The sequence below is a fragment of the Branchiostoma floridae genome, chromosome 10 (assembly GCF_000003815.2).
Source record: "Branchiostoma floridae strain S238N-H82 chromosome 10, Bfl_VNyyK, whole genome shotgun sequence".
Lineage (NCBI taxonomy): Eukaryota > Metazoa > Chordata > Leptocardii > Amphioxiformes > Branchiostomatidae > Branchiostoma > Branchiostoma floridae.
In genome coordinates this window covers 21,820,785-21,839,497 of record NC_049988.1, presented here as the reverse complement: position 1 = coordinate 21,839,497, position 18,713 = coordinate 21,820,785, and the positions used below count along the sequence as shown (strand labels likewise).

Below are 18,713 nucleotides of genomic sequence, written 5' to 3'. Positions count from 1 at the left end.
AAATTATATTGGATTGGCCTTATGTTAATTTGTTGTCCCGAAATCTCCATAGAAATGGGTCATATCAACCTGGTTAGCAACGACAGGAAAGAATAAATGCAGTATATGGCAGAATACAAAAAAACTACTACTAAATCTATATCCACAGCTTACATATTTCTTTTCTTAAAACATCTGTAACAAATTTGACAAATACATCAGTATTTGAGGATGACATGACTCATAAGAATTTTTGTCTTTCGTTTGGCAAGTACATCTCTAGCCAAAAGGTAAGCCATTGACAAGAAATTGTTGCTATGTGATTATGAAGTCAATTTAATCAAGTCAATTTAAACTCAATTCCTATACAAATTGGTCTTGAAGAATATCCATCCATATTGACGAAATATATGAATATTAGCAAATATAAGACGTATAAATAGTAGCTAATATAACTTATAAGACAAATAAAACATGTTAGGAACTGTTACCATATTCACAAAGTAGTGTAACATGAAAAATCCAAACTAGAGAATTGCAACTCCCTAAAATACACTAATAGCGAAATATGATTATCATCGGAAGTAGAATAGAACTGGCTGTAGCATTTTTAAATTCTTCCCTTTCTGAAAGGAAATCGATATCATGGTTTTTAGATGTCCAAATATGTAATTTCTTCCTTATCAAATATCGATTTTTGTTTATTCTTCACAAATACTACAGGTTGTTGGTCTGCTCCTTTCTGGCAGGCTTTTATAGGATTTTATAATAGGGAGTCCAAACTTATTGGTGAGTCGCGGTAAGTAACTATTGTAGGGAGTCTGGGGGCATCCACCTTCCATAGTGCAGAGTTTTTGATGATTTTAAGTTAAAATAGTGCATTCTTAGGTATCCCAAGAGGCAAAAATACTGTTACAGAGGTCACAGTAGAAGACTGTGACCACAGATGACCTGGTTGCATCCCTGGTCAATCAGAATTTCATGCTTGTCAGACGATTTTCTCCCCAGTGTAAGGGCGTCCAGGGGCATCAAATTTCTTGTTATTCTAAGAAAAGTGTGTCCAGATGACGCGTTGACGCATGCCTGGCTAAAAGCTTGCTTTCTGGGTGTTCAAATATATGATTGGTGTTTACGAATCTTGGTCTATTCTAAGAAGAGGACAGAGGGTCCGGCATGGGTCCGCTCGTGGGTTTTGTGATGATCCTGCCGACTGAACTTCCTACTGCAAAACCTACAACTGTAGGGTCTCTCACCGGTGTGCGTCCGCTTGTGTCTCTTCAGAGCGTTCGGCTGGCTGAACTGCCCGTTGCACTCGTCGCAGGTGTAAGGTCTCGCACCGGTGTGCACCTGTCCATGCTTCTTCAGGTCAGTCGGGGTTCGGAAGCGCTTGTTGCACTCCCCGCAAGCGTGAGGTTTCGCGTCCGAGTGGATCAGCATGTGCCTCTGCAGGTGGGCCAGCTGGATGCACTGCTTCCCGCACTTGGAACAGATGTACGGTTTCTCTCCAGTGTGGGTCTTCAGGTGAACCCTCAGGGCGGCTGCCTGGCGAAACTGTTTCCCGCACTCGTCGCACATGAAGGGTTTCTCATCAGTGTGGGTCATCAGGTGATCCTTTAAACCACCTGACTCGTAAAACCCCTTGCCACACTCCGGACAAACGTGCGGTCGCTCCCCAGTGTGGGTCAACATGTGAGTCTTCAGATGTTGCGAGCGGTTGAACCCTTTGCCACACTGATCGCAGATGAAGGGTCTCACACTGCTGTGGGTGATCTTGTGTCTTCGGAGCGTCTCCGCGTCTCTAAACCGCTTGTCGCAGTCCTCACAGCCGTAGGGTCTCTCCCCTGTGTGGATCCTCACGTGGCTTTTCAGGACGCCACGTTTCTTAAACGTCTTGCCACACACGTCACAAGGGTGGAATTTCATTCCTTTTTTTAGTTCACCCTCCTCTAATGTTCCCTCTCCGCTGGTGCCTGGTTTATCCCCACTGTGGATGGACGTAAGGTGTCTCTTTAGATGGGCCAGTTGACTGAACTGCTTGCTGCACTTGTCACAGGGGAAGGGTTTCTCACTTAAGTGGGTTCTCTTGTGGAGGATTAGGCTGGAGTGCTGACCGAACCGCTTGCCGCACTCGTCACACTGGAAGGGTTTCTCCCCAGTGTGAGTCCGCATGTGCCTTGCCAGGCCCTCGCGATCGAGGAAGCGTTTGCCACAGTCCTCGCAAGTGTAGCGATACTCGCCGGTGTGGGTGACCATGTGTCGCTTGAGATAACGCTCTACGCTGTAGCTGTTGCTGCACTGGTCGCACTTGAAGGGTTTTTCATCAGAGTGGATGGGCACGTGCCTGCCCAGACCCTGCTTGTCTCTGAACCCCTTTCCGCACTCGTCACACTTGTAGGGTTTCTCCTCTGTGTGGGTCGCCGCGTGCCTCCTCAGGTTACGCGGCGTCTTGAACGTTTTTCCGCACTCGTCGCACTGAAATGGGGTTGCATCGTTGCCGCGCTGTGATTTCTTCCCAACGTGCGTCTGCTTGTGCTTGCGTAAGTGTCCCAGTTGTCGGAACTGCTGGCCGCACTCTTTACAGATGTGTGGTCTGTCCCCAGTGTGGGTCTGCATGTGGTTCTTCAGGGCGTCGGTCCGGCTGAACTGCACACCACACTCCACACAGGAGTGGGGTTTCTCCCCAGTGTGGGTCAGCATGTGTCTGTTCAGAGTCGCAGGTAGACCGAACGTCTTGCCGCACTCCTCACAGCTGTAGGGTTTCTCCCCAGTGTGGGTGAGCTTGTGCTTTCGGAGAGCCGTGCCGTCACTGAAGCGTCTGCCGCACTCGCCACAACCGTAGGGTTTCTCTCCAGTGTGGGTGCGCATGTGGCTTTTCAGGTTGTCCGACTTGTTAAACCGCTTGCCGCACTCCTTACAAACAAGGGACTGTTGTCTTGTTTTCCTCCTGTTACCCATCTCACTTTCCTCTTTCTTATCCTTGTTAAAAATGCTGGGTTTCTCACCTGTGTGAGTTTGCATGTAGGCTCCCTCACCAATGTTCTGCATCCCATTGTGTCCCTTTTGATGTTGACTGAACTGCTTGCCATCCCTCTCATGGCTGCAGGGTTCCTCACCAGTGCGAGTTTGCACGCAAGGTTCCTCACCAGTGCGAGTTTGCACGTGCATCTCGGGATGATCTTGTTGGTTGAACTGCCCGCTGCCCCCCTCAAAGCTGGCAGGTTTCTCTCCAGTGTGAGTTTGCACATTCCTCCCAACCTGATTCTGTGCGCTGAACTGCCTCGTAGTACCCTCCCCAGAGCCATAGAGTTGCCCCCCAGTGTGAGTTTGCGCGGAAGCTTTCTGACTGGAGTGCATTTGCACATGCATACCCAGGTCAGCCAGCTCACTGAACCTCATGTTGCATTTTCCACACATGAAGGGTTTGTCCTCATCAGCATTACTGTCCATGGTGCTTGGCATGAAGGGTTTCTCAAGCGGGTGAATCTCTGTGTAGTTCTCACCAGTGTTGCTTTGCATGAAGGGTTTCTCCCCTGTGTGAGTCTCTGTGTGGTTCTGAGCACTGTTTGTTGGCATGAAGGGTTTCTCAAGCGGGTGAATCTCTGTGCAGTTCCGACCAGTGTTGTTTGGCATGAAGGGTTGCTCCCCTGTGTGAGTCCCCGTGTAGTTCTGACTAGAGGCGGTTTGCATGAAGGGTTTCTCTAGAGCATGAATCTCTGTACAGCTCTGACCATTGTTACTTGGCATGAAGGGTTTCTCCCCTGTGTGAGTTTGGACATGGTTTATTTCATCCTGGAAGGCTTTGTCAGTTTCCACAAACAGGTCCAGCCCGACTTCATCCATATGGATATTTGTTGCCATGGTAACGTTCGATCCGAATGTAGGAGATCTGCAGAATAAAGAAAAGTTTGTTAAATTTTGATTTTAATTTTTTTCCTGTTAGGGCCACACCAATTTAATTTCTTGGTTCACGGATTCGCTCACTCCTATTTTTGGGGAAAAAAAATAAAACTAAAAATTACCACTCAGCAAATTTTCACCATTAATGAAACCATTCACCAACTTTCTGGTGTAGCAAATTGGCCTTTATATTATAAGCTCCTTAAAATGTGGGTATTATTTTTGCAGTTATATTTTCCATTCATGAAGAATGGGACAAACATTAGAACTGACACTACTTAAGTAATTTTGAACGAACAGGTGCTGTTACTGTACTAGTACAGTAATAGTGTTATTGTACTTTTTTCAAGCTGAAAACTTTTTATTCTCTATGTTTTGGATTAGCCCTTACCTTTACCACAACCATTTTACAATTTTCATTTTTATTTCGCCCTCTCCCTCCATAATTTTTATGAAAAAATCAAATTGGTGTGGCCTAATGCTTTAATTTGGAACTGTAAAAACTGCTAGTTATGTTTATAAAAACGTGTTAGTCTCCAACAACACATCCCTTAACTACAGCTGCAGTGGGAATATGATTAGAAAAACCCACATTTTCATTATTTCAGGGGTCCCTGGTCCAATTTTCAATAAAATAATAAACGTACCGTCCAAAATAAGGACGTACTGGGTGGATTTTGCGGCTGAAAAAAATAAACGTCCTGGCACATTTATTTGGGACCTAAGAGTAGTCTCTTCTGTTCTCTATGCAAATATCTGCAATGAAGACAGAAGAGACTCGTAAGCCATAATAAGGCTGGATACCAGACTAAGTACTCCTTCTATGTACCATTCCTTGCCTTTGTCACTAAAACATCTGACAAAGGCAATATTAACTGGAAAGCACAAAACTTGGCTACATGAGTCATGGTCGACATGGATGTCGAGTTTTGTTCAATAAAAAAAATAGGATCCCGTCACGCATGTCCAGGAATAACAACACTAGCTGGAATGGAGTCTAAACCTTAGTCCTCAAACCAGGGAAGTACATGAATGCACAATAAAGGAAGGAATGGAGCGCACTCCAGGATCCATCTCTTTCCCACCAGATGAAAATTTGCTTGTACAACAAGCAGACAAAGATTTCACACCGTCTGTCTAAAAAAAGTCTGCTTTATCATTTTTATGACATAAAATGAGGTGAAATCATATTTGTTGTAAGATTATACATATAAGGAATGATATAACAACAAAAGTTGAAAATAACTCGTAACAACACGGACTCTCAAACACTGAGTGGGACAGAAAGTTTGAGGCAGTCATGGTACAAACTCAAGAGGACAGGATCCAGGTAAGTTCACATGAAAAATAATAACAATTGGACAAATACTGTAAATGCAGAAACTTTCGCGGTGGTTTAATGTTTGCCGTTTTTTTGGGTGGCCGATTCACCGCGAATTTAAAACCACTGCGAACATTTCTCCTCCATAGCGGTAAGACTACAGTGCATGGTGCTACCGCGAAATTAAAACCACCGTGAAAAATCCATTTTCCCTCTACCGCAAAATCAAATCTCCGCGAACTTAAATGCATTTACAGTATAGGCAGATTATGATAACATCGGAATTTGCGAGTGGCAAACCATACTCCTCGGACAGCTCCAATTTCTCCTATTTTTCTAGTGGTGGATTTGTCAGGTTTGTTTTGATTCAAAAAGCAGGAGGTCAACTCCAGCATTTAAACTAGCTTCAGTAAGAAATGTAAATTGACGATAGGATTTCACGCGTCCTGATTGGTTAATCCAGTCGCCATGTAGGGGTCGACTACAGGTCAAAATATGGCAAATTCCACAGGTTGCTTTTTTTTCCTAGCAGAAAAGCAGACTTTCATTATCAAAATTTGCTCAGGAATAAAAGGAATTGTTTAGAAAATAAATCAATATTCAGGCTGAGCAGGGCTCTAAATATAATTTAATTCCCAGCAGATTGCCACCTATCGGTGGGCGGCTGACCTCCTCTGGCTGGCTGTACTCCTTTGATACTATCTTATATGCCACCGCAAATCTGCTTGGAGAATACTCAAAATACATTTTTGGCACAACTTGCACTGGTGCAAGTTTTATAGCAAAACTTGAGATGAGATATAGGTATAATTAACTTACACCAAAAGAAATCTACTTGCACGATTGAAAAGTAGTGGACTATTAAATTAAATTAAATAGTCCACTACTTTAGATCGTGCAAGTAGATTTCTTTTGGTGTAAGTTAATTAACCCAATATCTCATGGCAGGGCATTGTCGCTCTCTCTAAGGAACCCCTCCCTTGAACTGCTCCAGACTTTTCTGCATCTTGCATCTCTATATCTCATCTGAAAATAATCAACAGTTGCAGCACAAACTTGCATGTGGCATCTCGAGCCCTGGGCTGAGGGTATGCACAGTGTGTTGGACTGCGCAACTCGAACGTTGGTCCCTCAGTCACCATGTAGGCGTGAGGATGGGACTACAACTTTTGAACAGTACAATATTCATATTATAAACCTCTCGTTAAGGTCAGGGGGAAAATTTCAAGAAGGCGCACAAATTGCATGTAAGGTGGCTGCCATCATCCAAGGAGGTTGATTTTTAACCTTGGGTCATGACAGCCTTGTCAGAAACTTTTAAAGTAGTAGGCTAATATCTGAAAGTAGCAGGCAAGCCGCGAAGCGGCTTGCAGCGAGCAACGAAGTGGCGAGCGGGGGGTAGGTACGGGAGGGGGGTTGCCCCCCTCCTGTAGGGGGGGTTTGGGGGGCCTCCCCCAGGAAAAATTTGTAAATTTAGACCCCTAAACATGGTTTTTGGTGTATTCTGGGCAACTTTTCTTGTCAGCTTATATCTTTTAGAGTTTGCATCTTGGAATTAACTTCTACCATTTTGTGAAAGAATCTATCCACAATCAGGCATGTTGTGTTTCTAGTTAAAGTCCAGAAAATAGTCACAGGCACACAGAGCTAGGTGTGTGCACTCAAAGGTCCAGATATTAGAACTCTGCCTCCTTGGAGGTGTGGTGGCAGTGTCTGCTGCAAGCTCAGATAATGTAAACAACAGAGAAAACCTAATACACGTGTGGGACATTTGTCAAAATGACAGTTTTCAGATCCCCGAAGACCCAGTAAGCTATCAGAAAACTGCCAGAGGTTTATCAAGACAAATTGCTGGGGGATTTTGTAACAAAAGTAGGTGGCTGAAAAATGTTAAGTAGGCGGGGAAAATAGCCGGCTGCCGGCTTGATTTGACAAGGCTGTTGACATGGTAGTTGATTTTTAACCTCATTGCATGATCAAAAGAAAAATGACATACTAATACTAAACGTAAAAGTAAAACACTGAGACTGAGCTGGATCATAACATCTGCTTGAAAATCATGCAAATCAGACCTCTTTTCACAAATGACCAATCAAATATGCTTCCTCTCCATCCCTATATGATGCCATCCGTATGTCATGATGATGCTTTTTTGGCATGTTGTCTATAGGACTCATGCCAGTATAGACCCCCCCCCCCGGACAAATGGACTCGTCCCCAGTTTCCGGGACCCTGCCCCCCTCCCCACCCACAAAAGGACCAAGGACAGCCAGCAGTACTGTATCTGAGAAACAGCGGTTGTTTACCAACATGACCAATCGACGCTTTTCCATTGTAAACAAGTCTATAGAATGAATTCACTGATATAAATTAGGAAAAGGTGCGAGTTACAGTTACGTTAGGACGCCATTTTGTTTTTACCAAACATAAATATTCTGTCGACTCCACCGCAAGTTGTACCCCTTCTGGTTGCATCTAAGAACACAAAATGGTTTCTGTGTGATACTAAAATATTCTCCCTACCTTCAAGTTCACTTTTATTGCGTCGAAACCGCCGAAACGTCCCCACAAAGACCGCCGACGCTTTGTCTGTCTGTCTGAGCCTCCAACCGGATGTCCCTCGACGGTAACCCGGAAGCAGCGTGCTCTACAGGTCACCAAGAGGGCATTCCCTGATTACCCAGTTTAGTCGATGTGTGTCCGCCTGACAGGGTTGTGTAGGAAGACCAGGCGCGAACGGTAACAAGTAACTGCCTGTAAAAATGTCTTCTCATGTAGTTTTCCTGGACACAACGATATTTTTGTCTCTCAATTGATTAAGGTAGGTTTGAGTGAAAATGAACTTTCTAACCCGAAAAGTTGCTATTTTGTTCATTTCACTGAGAACGAGACAAGCACCGCAACTTTTATATGCCTTGTATTGTTTTGATGGTCAGTCTTGATATGAGTTGGAGAACTAGTATGTATGGGGCGAACTAATCCTCACGCTAACAGACATCTTTCTTATCACAGCCACCCCTCAGTAAAACAGCCGGAGCCGCATATATAGAGTCGTGTTGAGAACTTTATTCACACGGACCTGTGTAGTGTTTCACGAATGTGACTGCTTCAGTGGTCCATGCTTAAATGAGCACAATATACAAACTTTGTAGAACAGCGGAAAAATCGATCTCTACAATAATAATAACTTGTACAAGGCCTGTAACAGTATACAGACTTTGTAGAACAGCGAGAAATTCTCTATGATAATAATAACTTGTACAAGGCCTGTAACGGTACATAAACTTTGGAGAACAGCGAAAAATCTCTTTAATGATAATAACCTGTAACACTATACAAACTTCAGAGAACAGCGAGAAAATATCTATGATACTAATAATAACTTGTACAAGGCCTGTAAAAGTATACAAACTTTGAAGAACAGCGAGAAAATCTCTTTAATAATAATAACTTGTACAAGGCCTGGAACAGTATACAAACTTTGAGTTAGAGTAGGACACTAGCTGCAACTTTAAAGAGTTACAACAAATAGCTCCCATCAATAGATACCAGCACCTCTACCTTTGTGCTTCTTTCCTCGTTTACTACAACAAAAGAAAACCAACTTGAAAGTTCACCTGTGTTGGTAGAAGTCATTCTTGAAATAGTTGAATTGTAATTTCCAACATCACAATTTGACTCACCCAAATTTTCGACTGCACATCATTTGTCTTTGTCAAGGAATGAACAATCCACTGCTGTCGTGACGTCACGTTATGCAGATAGAACACGTGACTCAGTAAGCAGTGGATTAAGCACGTCACCGGAACGTACTGCGCCTGCGCGAAAAGTATAGACATGCTAAACGCTGCTAAACGCCCGGTTTACTAAAGGGTCGCATTTAAGAAAGTGTGTGCGTATATAAGGGTAATACTCCGTGTACGTTTTACATGAAACCATGTCTCTAACATATATTGTGCAACAAGCGGGATTTCAATGCAACGTTGACCAAACCAAGCCCCAAACCACCAGGGTTCGCGCAGGCGCAGTACGTTCCGGTGACGTGCTAGTGGATTATAGGTTGCTGCAACGACAGCAGTGGATTGTTCATTCCTTGACAAAGACTGATGCTGTGCAGTCGAAACTTTGGGTGAGTCCAATTTTGGTGTTGGAAATTACAGTTCAACTATTTCAGGAAAAGAAAACCAAGTCTATTTTGAAAACAATAAAGTAATCTTTAGTGACTGCTTGAAGATCTTTGCTTTGCTAGATTTGAGGCTGAAAAACACTTAGTATACAAGTATTATAGAATTGAATTAAATTGAAATATAAGTTGACAATGACAGAATTGTGCTATGCTGTAATCTATGAGCCAACAGCGTCCACAGTTTTATCGTACTGTCGTCTGTGGACTAAAGAAGTTATCGATAACTTCTCCATGCAGACTCCTAGACACAGACCAATATGGCGGTCAGACATTGCTTCGATCTAGTAATAGGCGGACTAACTCCAGATAACGTTAAAGTATTACGATTTGCTACGTTTTTTTTAATTCATACATGAATAAGAAATGTATCCAAAGCGCCACACAGAGTTGTTGCCCCATATACACTGCATATTAGAGCTGTTTGGGGTCGTTTGAGGATGTTTGAGGCTGTTTGAGGTCGTTTGAGGTCGTATGAGGTTCTTTGAGGTTGTTTAAGGTCGTATGAGGTTGTTTGAGGTTGTTTAAGGTCGCTTGCGGTTGTTTGAGGTTGTTTGAGGTCGTATGAGGTTGTTTGAGGTCGTTTGAGGTGGTTTGAGGTCGTATGGGGTTGTTTGAGGTCGTTTGAGGTCGTTTCCGGTTGTTTGAGGTCATGTGAGGTGTTAACGTAGGTGAAAACACGACCAGCATGAAAATACCCATGTCTTGGTTAAGGCTTGTAACAAAGGAACTTAGTCTGATGGATACTTGACCTGTCCACGTTGACGCCATGGAAGGGCTTTAGGAAATGTGACGGTTATAAGAAGTTCCTGGGAAAAACCTGGCAGATGTAGTGAAGCGACGAGTCGCATCGTGCGTCGTTCCATATGCCTGTCCAATGTGTGAAGTAAGAAATACAATCTTCTTTGCCGCCCGAATTATTCGGTTCTCCCGGACCCCAGTTGTTGTACATCCCAAGTGCAGAACCATCCACCCACTCAAAGCTCCCCTCTTCGCGCTGATCGTGCAGGCCGATCCAGTAGGTCTCCCCGTCGCTCACGGGCTTGCGCAAGAAGATCAGGAAGGCGTCGGTCTCAGCGTCTCGGGGCATGGCGAGGGTGCCGCCGTCTTCACCACAGGCCGAGGCCGCTCCACTGAAGGTCTTCTGTGTGTTGAAGGCCTTGTAGCAGATTCGACGGAACACTGCGTAACCTTTAGGACAAGATGCTAGAAAAAAACGTTTTGTATGATCAACAGACTAAGAAGGAATATCCAGGTAACATGAAAACGCAGCAAAAACTATTACATTTACTTCACGAGAAGGTCATCATTTTGTGAAATAGCCAATAACTAATGCAAGTTGGTAAAACGCTATGTCAAATCATACATGTACATATACACATGTAAGCACATTATTGATGTAAATAATGTATAAACAATGTTACAATATGTACTTAACACAAATTATCCTATAGGCATAGGTCTTTCCAAAGACTATAGTATAAATGCAAAACATAGTGACTGATGATGATAATGATGAGGCGTAGGAATGGTAGCCTTGGTACCATCCTCCGTAGTAACCGATGGCTCAATCTCTTTGCTTCCTACCCATGGTTACTCCGGAGGAATGTACCCAGGCTATGGTCGATATTCTACGATAGACAGTATTGAATTACTTACCTGGTGACTTTGTATTACTCATCGCGTCAAGACGCTGCTCCAAGGCGGCGGTTCGGCTGCGCTCGCTGTCCAGGTCACGCTTCAAGGCGTCAAGAGTGGTGGACATGTCGTCTTGGTCGCGCTTCAAGGCGTCAATGATGGAGAACAGTTGGCGCATGTCGTCTTGGTCGCGCTTCAAGGCGTCAACAGTGGTGGACAGCTGGCGCATGTCGTCTTGTTCGCGCTTCAAGGCGTCAACAGTAGTGGACAGCTGGCGCATGTCGTCTTGGTCGCGCTTCAAGGCGTCAACAGTGGTGGACAGTTGGCGCATGTCGTCTTGGTCGCGCTTCAAGGCGTCAACAGTGGTGGACAGCTGGCGCATGTCGTCTTGGTCGCGCTTCACGGCGTCAACATCGGTGGATTGTTGGTGCATGTCGTCTTGGCCGCGCTTCAAGGCGTCAACAGTGGTGGACATATTGTCTTGGCCGCGCTTCAAGGAGTCAACAGTGGTTGACAGTTGAGCTATTTCCTGAAGACGAACGTCAAATACCATATTTGAGAAATAGTTAAGGTAAAACAGCAACATGCTCTGACTAGATAGCCCTTTGAAAAGAACAACAGAAACAGCATAGAGATCGTATGAAAAATATTCTTTGATGTAAAAGTGTTTACCTCTCTATTGATGAACGTCAGAGGAGCGAGTCCTACAGCAACCAGACTAAGCAGGACGACAGTGCCGGCGGCCATGGAGCTGCGGTGGGAGCAGATGAAGCTATAGAGAGCGCCGAGGCAACTTGCTCCTCCCGGATACGTGCGGTCTGTTAGAAATAAACATATCTGTTTTAGATTATCACGTTGGTGTCCACATGCCAACTGAATAAGATTTAAAAAAACAATAAATCAGTTCAATGTCACATCAACAAAATTGGACCAAGTCAGGATTAAGAGCCTTCGTTGCGAAATAAATAGGGAACCTTTGACGAAGCTGGGAAGTCCATGACACAAAACGCCCGCGCTCCATAGTGAAAATGTTTTTCAACGAGTTTGCTCAGTGCAAAGCCACATGGACCGCTTCCTGGCTCTGACTCAAGGCTTACTGTGGCGGCATACGTCAGAAACATCAAGCTTGCTTGTGCAAGCTCAATTAACTGACTCAATAGGCGAAGCCGGGGTTACCGGCAGCTTATGCTTAGCACACAGCACCCTTGTTTCCTTCTTTGAACCAGAAAGGCATTATAAATATGACTGAAATAGCAATGATTGTCTCGAACAGTCTTACTGGAGGTGAACATAAGACAAACCAAGCAAGCCCGGGAAAGAATTATCTGGATGTTTAGTCCTGTGGTTTAGCAGCATTTTTATGCATTTCTCCCCTCCCCCCCCCCCCCCCCAAGGGGGGATTAACTTTGGGGGCTCCCGGGGACGTCATCCCTGAAATTAACCCTATCCCGACCGGGGAAGGGGGGTTTGGGGGGGGGGGGGGGTTGGGCTAAAAGTGCCCGCGCCAACTTTGACGTCGGATAACTGCCGAACGACAATCACTTGAACCTTTTTAGTCCACTTCCATTGGGTTTTGGGGTTATATGTGGAAATAATCGTATTCTAGAAAAATTAAGCTTGTCAATCCAAGATGACGGACAAATGACGTCATTTTCTGACGTCATATTGGCGTCAGTGTCGTCGTCATTGGCAACAAAAGTTTTGGCAGACTTAGACACCAATACGATAACCTTTAGAGTCATCGTTTTCTTAAATACCTTTAAGTATAGCGGAAATTTCATATGTAGACGATTTTAGCCTAAAATATGACATTATGACGTCATAATTACGTCATATTCCATCATAACAATACTAAACTTACAGAATATATAGAACTTTACTAGTACAACATCCCCTCCAAATTTGGTGATCGTAACCCAAGCCGTTTTGAAATTACGAAGGGGTTAAAAGAGCCCCCCCCCCCGGTCCCAGGTATCCCAAAAAGCCCGGTCTGGATAGGGTTAAGACGTTGAGGCCCTACATTAACATGTACATGCAGCATATATTGTAAGAAGTGAATTCGAATGTAAAAGAATATCCCTCGTGTTATGGTGATACTGAATTTATTTTTCACTTCATGTCAATTATTGTTTCAATGAGATACGAACTACAATGCCATTACTTTGTTGATACTGCAAAGTAGATAATTTAAGTTATAAGCGTCGGCTACCTGCAGACGTGTACGTTGCGTGACGTTTCATATCAGCTTCTTCGTACGTGTGCGAAGACGCTTCTTGCTCTTCTTGCGGCTTGTCATCCCCGTTGCCATGGCGGACACGCCCGCGGGAACCACCCTGCTGCCGCCCCACTCCATGCAAAGACGGCGGCAGATCTTCATCCTTGATTGTGTAGTACACTCTCTCTGCTTGTACGTACGTGCCTGAAGAAGCTCCTTGGTCTTGCTGCATGGGTGTGGTGCCTAGAGGAAAATCACAAAATTTAAGTATCGCCGACGGATATATAGAAAGAATACCGTCATAAGGATGCATCTCGAGCTTCCTGCCTCGCCCAAACGCTATTTGGAAATGATATCTACCTGTGTCACCACGTAAGGCACCGGATAGTGTTAAACCTTAAATTTGTCATTACATAGATTATTGAAGAACAACAGCACTTGGCCGGTGGCGTCTGTTTACCTGTGTCACCAGTTTGGGACTGCTGTTGCCCTCCCGGCATGGTGCGACTTGTCAGGTTTCTGCACAGCAAAAATACACGCCCTGCGTCAGGTGTGGTACGAAACAAAATGTGAAAAATGAATAAATCGGGAACCAAGGATGAAAGAACTGAATATTGAGTCGCTGGCAAACGGCAACGTTTTTTTTTCGGTGGAGACAAATCAGATATACTCATAATCTTGTCCTTTCTTTGTTTGTTACATATTGAAAGAGGGATATCGACAACAACATTCAAAGACATCCTGCCTTTTGTTTGAAAAGGTTCTGCTAAAAGCTCTGGATACATTGAATTCATTCATGTACGCACCCATAGGAGAAAAACAAATTTCGTTCTTTTTTCTTCGTCTAATATTTTCCGTATTCGTCACACAACATGTTGCCAGTCAACACACCTACATGCGATTTTTGCGGTAACGGATACATCTATAGATTTAGATTTTCTTCAGGCGGGGTCCTAAGCACAACGTAAAAAATTAGGAAATTAGAAACCAAAGATGAAATAAAATCATATTGAGTGTGTTGAAAACAGCGTATGTTTTCTCAGACAAATCAAATACACACGTAATCCTCTTTTTTGTTTGCTTTTAACATTTTGTAAGATTGAAAACAGCGTTCAAAGACATTTTGCCTTTTTGATCATCTTTGGAAAAGTAGCAGATATATTGAATTCCTTGATGTCTGCAACCGTGTGAGAGAAAAAAAAGGTTTTAATAAAAGCTCTGGATTAGTTTAATTCATTCATGTCTGCACCCACAGGAGAAAAACAATTTTCAATCTTTTCAATCGTCTGATATTTTCCGGGTTCTTCGCCCATTTAGTCAGTCAAATACAGACAGAATCTTCCTCTCTGTTTGCTTGCAACATATTGAACGTTAAAAACAACATTCAAGACATTTTGCCGTTTTAGTTATCTTTGGAAAGGCATCATATATATTTGATTCATTGATCCCTGCACCCGTACAAGAAAAAAAGAAGGTTCTGATAAAAACTGATATTTAATTCATCTATGTATATCCCATAGGTGGAATACAGTTTTGGGTACGAGACGTCCTGTACTATAATATACCTATATAAAACTTTTATCACAACTTACATTCTTATCGTATTGCAAATACCTTCTAGCATAACTCACACTCAGCTCAACAACAAACACATTATAACCATCGCACATTCGTGCCTCGTGTGGTTTTAATGGTCAGTGTTGATGACCTAGATAACCAGAATGTACCGAGCGGACTGATCCTCACGCTAACCGACATCTTTCTCACCGCAGTCACCCCTCAGTAAGACAGCCGGAGCCGCAGAGTTCCCGTTTACAACTTTTATTCAGTCTGTCACACAGACCGGTTTCGCCACTCTGGCTTCTTCAGTGGTCCATGCTCAAATGAGCACAGTCTACAAACATTGGAGAACAGCAAAAAAATCTCTATAACTTGGTTCAGGCTTGTTTTAGATAATACAAAGGAGCTTCAATCAATGAATACCAGCAGTTCTGGCATTGTGTTTTTTTGTCCGTTTACTACAACAAAAGGAAGTTTGCCTATTGTGAAACAGCAGAGATTACGTGTCATTACTATTACTGAAGTTGTGCTTACATTTTGTTTGTCCTGTCTTTTCCAAACTAGGAGCTTTCCAGTTTCTAAGTTTAAAAATGGCTATGTGCAAATCTTGCGAAATGTACATTTTCTGCATGAAAGCTATAGTGTGTCTAGCACTGTACGTGATCTATTGCTTTTATGCCCATTCACCATTTCTTCTGTTAGTTTTCGACTCGACAAACTCTTAAACGTGTTCAGAAAACGACGTGCTAAAATCTCTATAACTTGGTTCGGGCTTGTTACAAAGGAACCTCCATTAATAAATACAAGCGGCCACTTCTGCCATTTTGCTTTTTACTACAACAAAAGGAATCTTGCCTATTGTGAAACAACAGAGTTTACATATTATTACTATTAGTGAAGTTATGCTTACATTTTCTTTGTTTTGTCTGTTCAGTACGAAATGCGAAAGAAACAGGCAAACCAGAAGCTTTTCCTTCTTTTGAGCGTGTTTCATGTAAACAAACTCCTGGCTAAAAGCGAAAAAATTATGTAAATCCGTTACATATATGAAAAATAAGGCCCATCTACCATTGTACAATAAGTGATTCATTGCTTTGGTGCACATTCACTATTTCTTTTGTTAATTTCTACTCGACTTTTAAACAGGTTCAGAGAACAATGTGCTGATGTCCTACATGTATGTTGCTATAATTACAGATTTCACGTTCTGCTGGTCAGTTTTACTGCGGATGGTCAGAGAGTCGCCTGACAGTGGTGGTGAGAGTTCCGCCTTCCGGACGTCCTGGAAAACATTAATAGACATATCAGGGATGAGATGAGGAATGAAGTGTTTTGACATGCTTTATAACAAGAGCATCGATGGTCTAACGTCTTTAGTCAGATGGATACTTGTGGCGTGTTTAAAAGATGGAAGGGTGTCAGGAAATGGGAGGGTTATAAGAAGTACCTGGAACAACCTGGCATGTGTAGTGAAACAGCGAGTCGCATGTTATTCATTATCAGGGACGAGATGCGGAATGATGTGTTCATAACCATATAATGATGTGTTTGTTACAAGAGAAATAATTATCTAAAATGTCTAGTGCATTACTTTGGAAGTGCCATGTTTACTAGAGGGGGGTCAGGAGATGATACGGCTACAATAAGCACCTGGAACAGCCTGGCATATGAAGCGATACTGATGGTTGCATCTATCGTCGTTCCACTTGTCTGATTTGATTGGGTAGTAAAGAACACAATTTTCGCTGCCACTAAGGTTGTTTGGTTCTCCCTCTCCCCAGAAACTGTACGTCCCAAGTGCAGAACCATCCACCCACTCAAAGCTTCCCTCTTCCCGCTGATCGTGCAGGCCGAACCAGAAGACACCAACGTCGCTCACGGATTTGTACAAGGAGATCAGGAAGGCGTTGGTCCCAGCGTCTCGGGGCATGGCGAGGGTGCCGCCGTCTTCACCACAGACCGCGGCCGCATCGCTGAAGGTCTTTGGAGTATTGAAGGCCTTGTAGCAGATTCCACGGAACACTGCGTAACCTTCAGGACAAGATGCTGGAAAAAAACATTGGTCAACTGAACCGAAGGAATAGACACTTGTGACCTTAAAGATGTTCCAGAATTCCATCACTAATAAATCATTACATTTACGTCACAAGATCAAAATATCTCCACATTAGGTTGTGTACTTTCCTTTGATACCAGCATAACTAATAACCAAAACGAGACAGTAAAACACTATGACATTGTTCAAACATGACATCTGGCATGTAACAAGAGATGTAAGTACATCAAATGTGTTGGTAGAAAGAAGATGTACTTTATCCATTAATGAAAAAAAACACCTGCACATGAAATATTGATAAGGAAAATTATATCGTTTGATAGGATAATGATAATACCACAGGTTTTCAAGTTTCTAAACAAACGATATTGTTCAATACACCATCACAAGCAATACACATAAGAAGGAAAACCCAACTTACTAGTACCTGGCGTCTTACGCATCTCGTGAAGACGCTGCTCCAAGGCGGCGATTCGGCTTCGCTCCTTGTCCAGGCCGCGTTTCAAGGCGTCAACAGTGGTGGACATGTCGTCTTGGTCACGCTTCAAGGCGTCAACAGTGGTGGACATGTCGTCTTGGTCACGCTTCAAGGCGTCAACAGTGGCGGACAGTTGGTGCATGTGGTCTTGAACGCGCTTCAAGGCGTCAACAGTGGTGGACATGTTGTCTTGGTCACGCCTCAAAGCGTCAACAGTGGCGGATAGTTGGCGCATTTCATCTCGGTCTTGCTTCAAGACGTCAACAGTGGTGGACAGTTCAGATACCACCTGCAAACGTATAATCGTATATTCTACCATTTAGTTCAGAATACAAGACGTAATAAAAGATAACAAAGCAAAAATTTATTGTGTGATATACTTAGTCAACACTAAACGAGCGACAAGAGCGTTTACCTCTTTATTGATGAACGTCAGAGGGGAGAGTCCCACAGCGACCAGGCTAAGCAGCACGGCAATGCCGGCGGCGATGCAGCTGCGGTGGGAGTGGATGAAGCTACAGAAAGCACGGCGCCTTGCTCCTCCCGTATACGTGCTGTCTGTTACAAAACAATAGCTTAGAAAACAGTGTATACTTTTTATAAAGCTAAACTGTAGTTTTTAACACAAACGTGGGATTTGTCCAAATTTGTTACAGTCTTAAAACTTTCAGGCTGAACAGGGCAGGCGCGGCGCCCGAACTGGCACGTACGGGGGACGAATCCGCAGCCCGATGGGATTTTATACGACACCCGCATGACTTTCTCAATAATGCAATCGTGCGATGCCTGTGACCAGACACAGCAAGACACGGACCGCAGGAGTTCAAACTTTTACCTGCTCTTGAGACGTACAAAGCGTTGGGTATGCTTGCAGCGGCGTCGGCAATGGACCGCCACTCAGTCTGCGGCTGCTGCATGGGTACACTTGTGGTATCTGGAGGAAAGTGACATAAGTTACACTTCATACAGTAAAACGTATCAAAGCGAGACAAAAACATTATTCTATGGGCGGGCTTGAAAAAAAATTCTACCTTCTCCGGACGCGTGTATTGGGTTGGGTTCACTCGCAGCGGCGTCGGCACGTGCCTGCCAATCAGTCTGCTGCATGGGTGTGGTACCTGGAGAAAATTACAAAATTAACCACACGCAAAAGTATAAAGTTGAGATAAGTACAGTACACTGTAAGTGAACTTGAAAGTGTTCTACCTTCTTCATTGGCATACACATTGTCGGTTTCACTGGCAGCGGCGTCTGTACGTGCCTGCCAATCAGTCTGCTGTATGGGTGTGGTGCCTGGAGGAAAATTACATAATTAAAATGGCGCCGGCGGTAAGAATTGAGGTCGCTTAAAGATTCTAAATATTCAATTAACATGATTGTATCAAT

General features: G+C 43.7%; 1 protein-coding gene across 2 annotated transcripts in view; it reads right to left on the bottom strand.

The window, feature by feature from the left end:
• The window catches only part of LOC118424803 (zinc finger protein 665-like), a 1,044,319-nt gene extending 1,036,413 nt beyond the window's left edge, over nt 1–7,906 (bottom strand). The window contains exons 1-2 of one of the 2 annotated variants that reach the window (XM_035833583.1): nt 7,721–7,906; nt 237–3,865 (exon numbers count right to left, since the gene is read on the bottom strand). In XM_035833583.1, coding sequence (XP_035689476.1) covers nt 1,123–3,837 — 2,715 coding nt within the window. In that variant the 5' untranslated portion in view covers nt 3,838–3,865; nt 7,721–7,906 and the 3' untranslated portion in view covers nt 237–1,122. Of the gene's footprint in view, nt 1–236; nt 3,866–7,720 lie in introns of those variants that run through there. The other variant, XM_035833582.1, reaches the window with a different exon arrangement.
• Between the last annotated feature and the right edge of the window lie 10,807 nt (nt 7,907–18,713).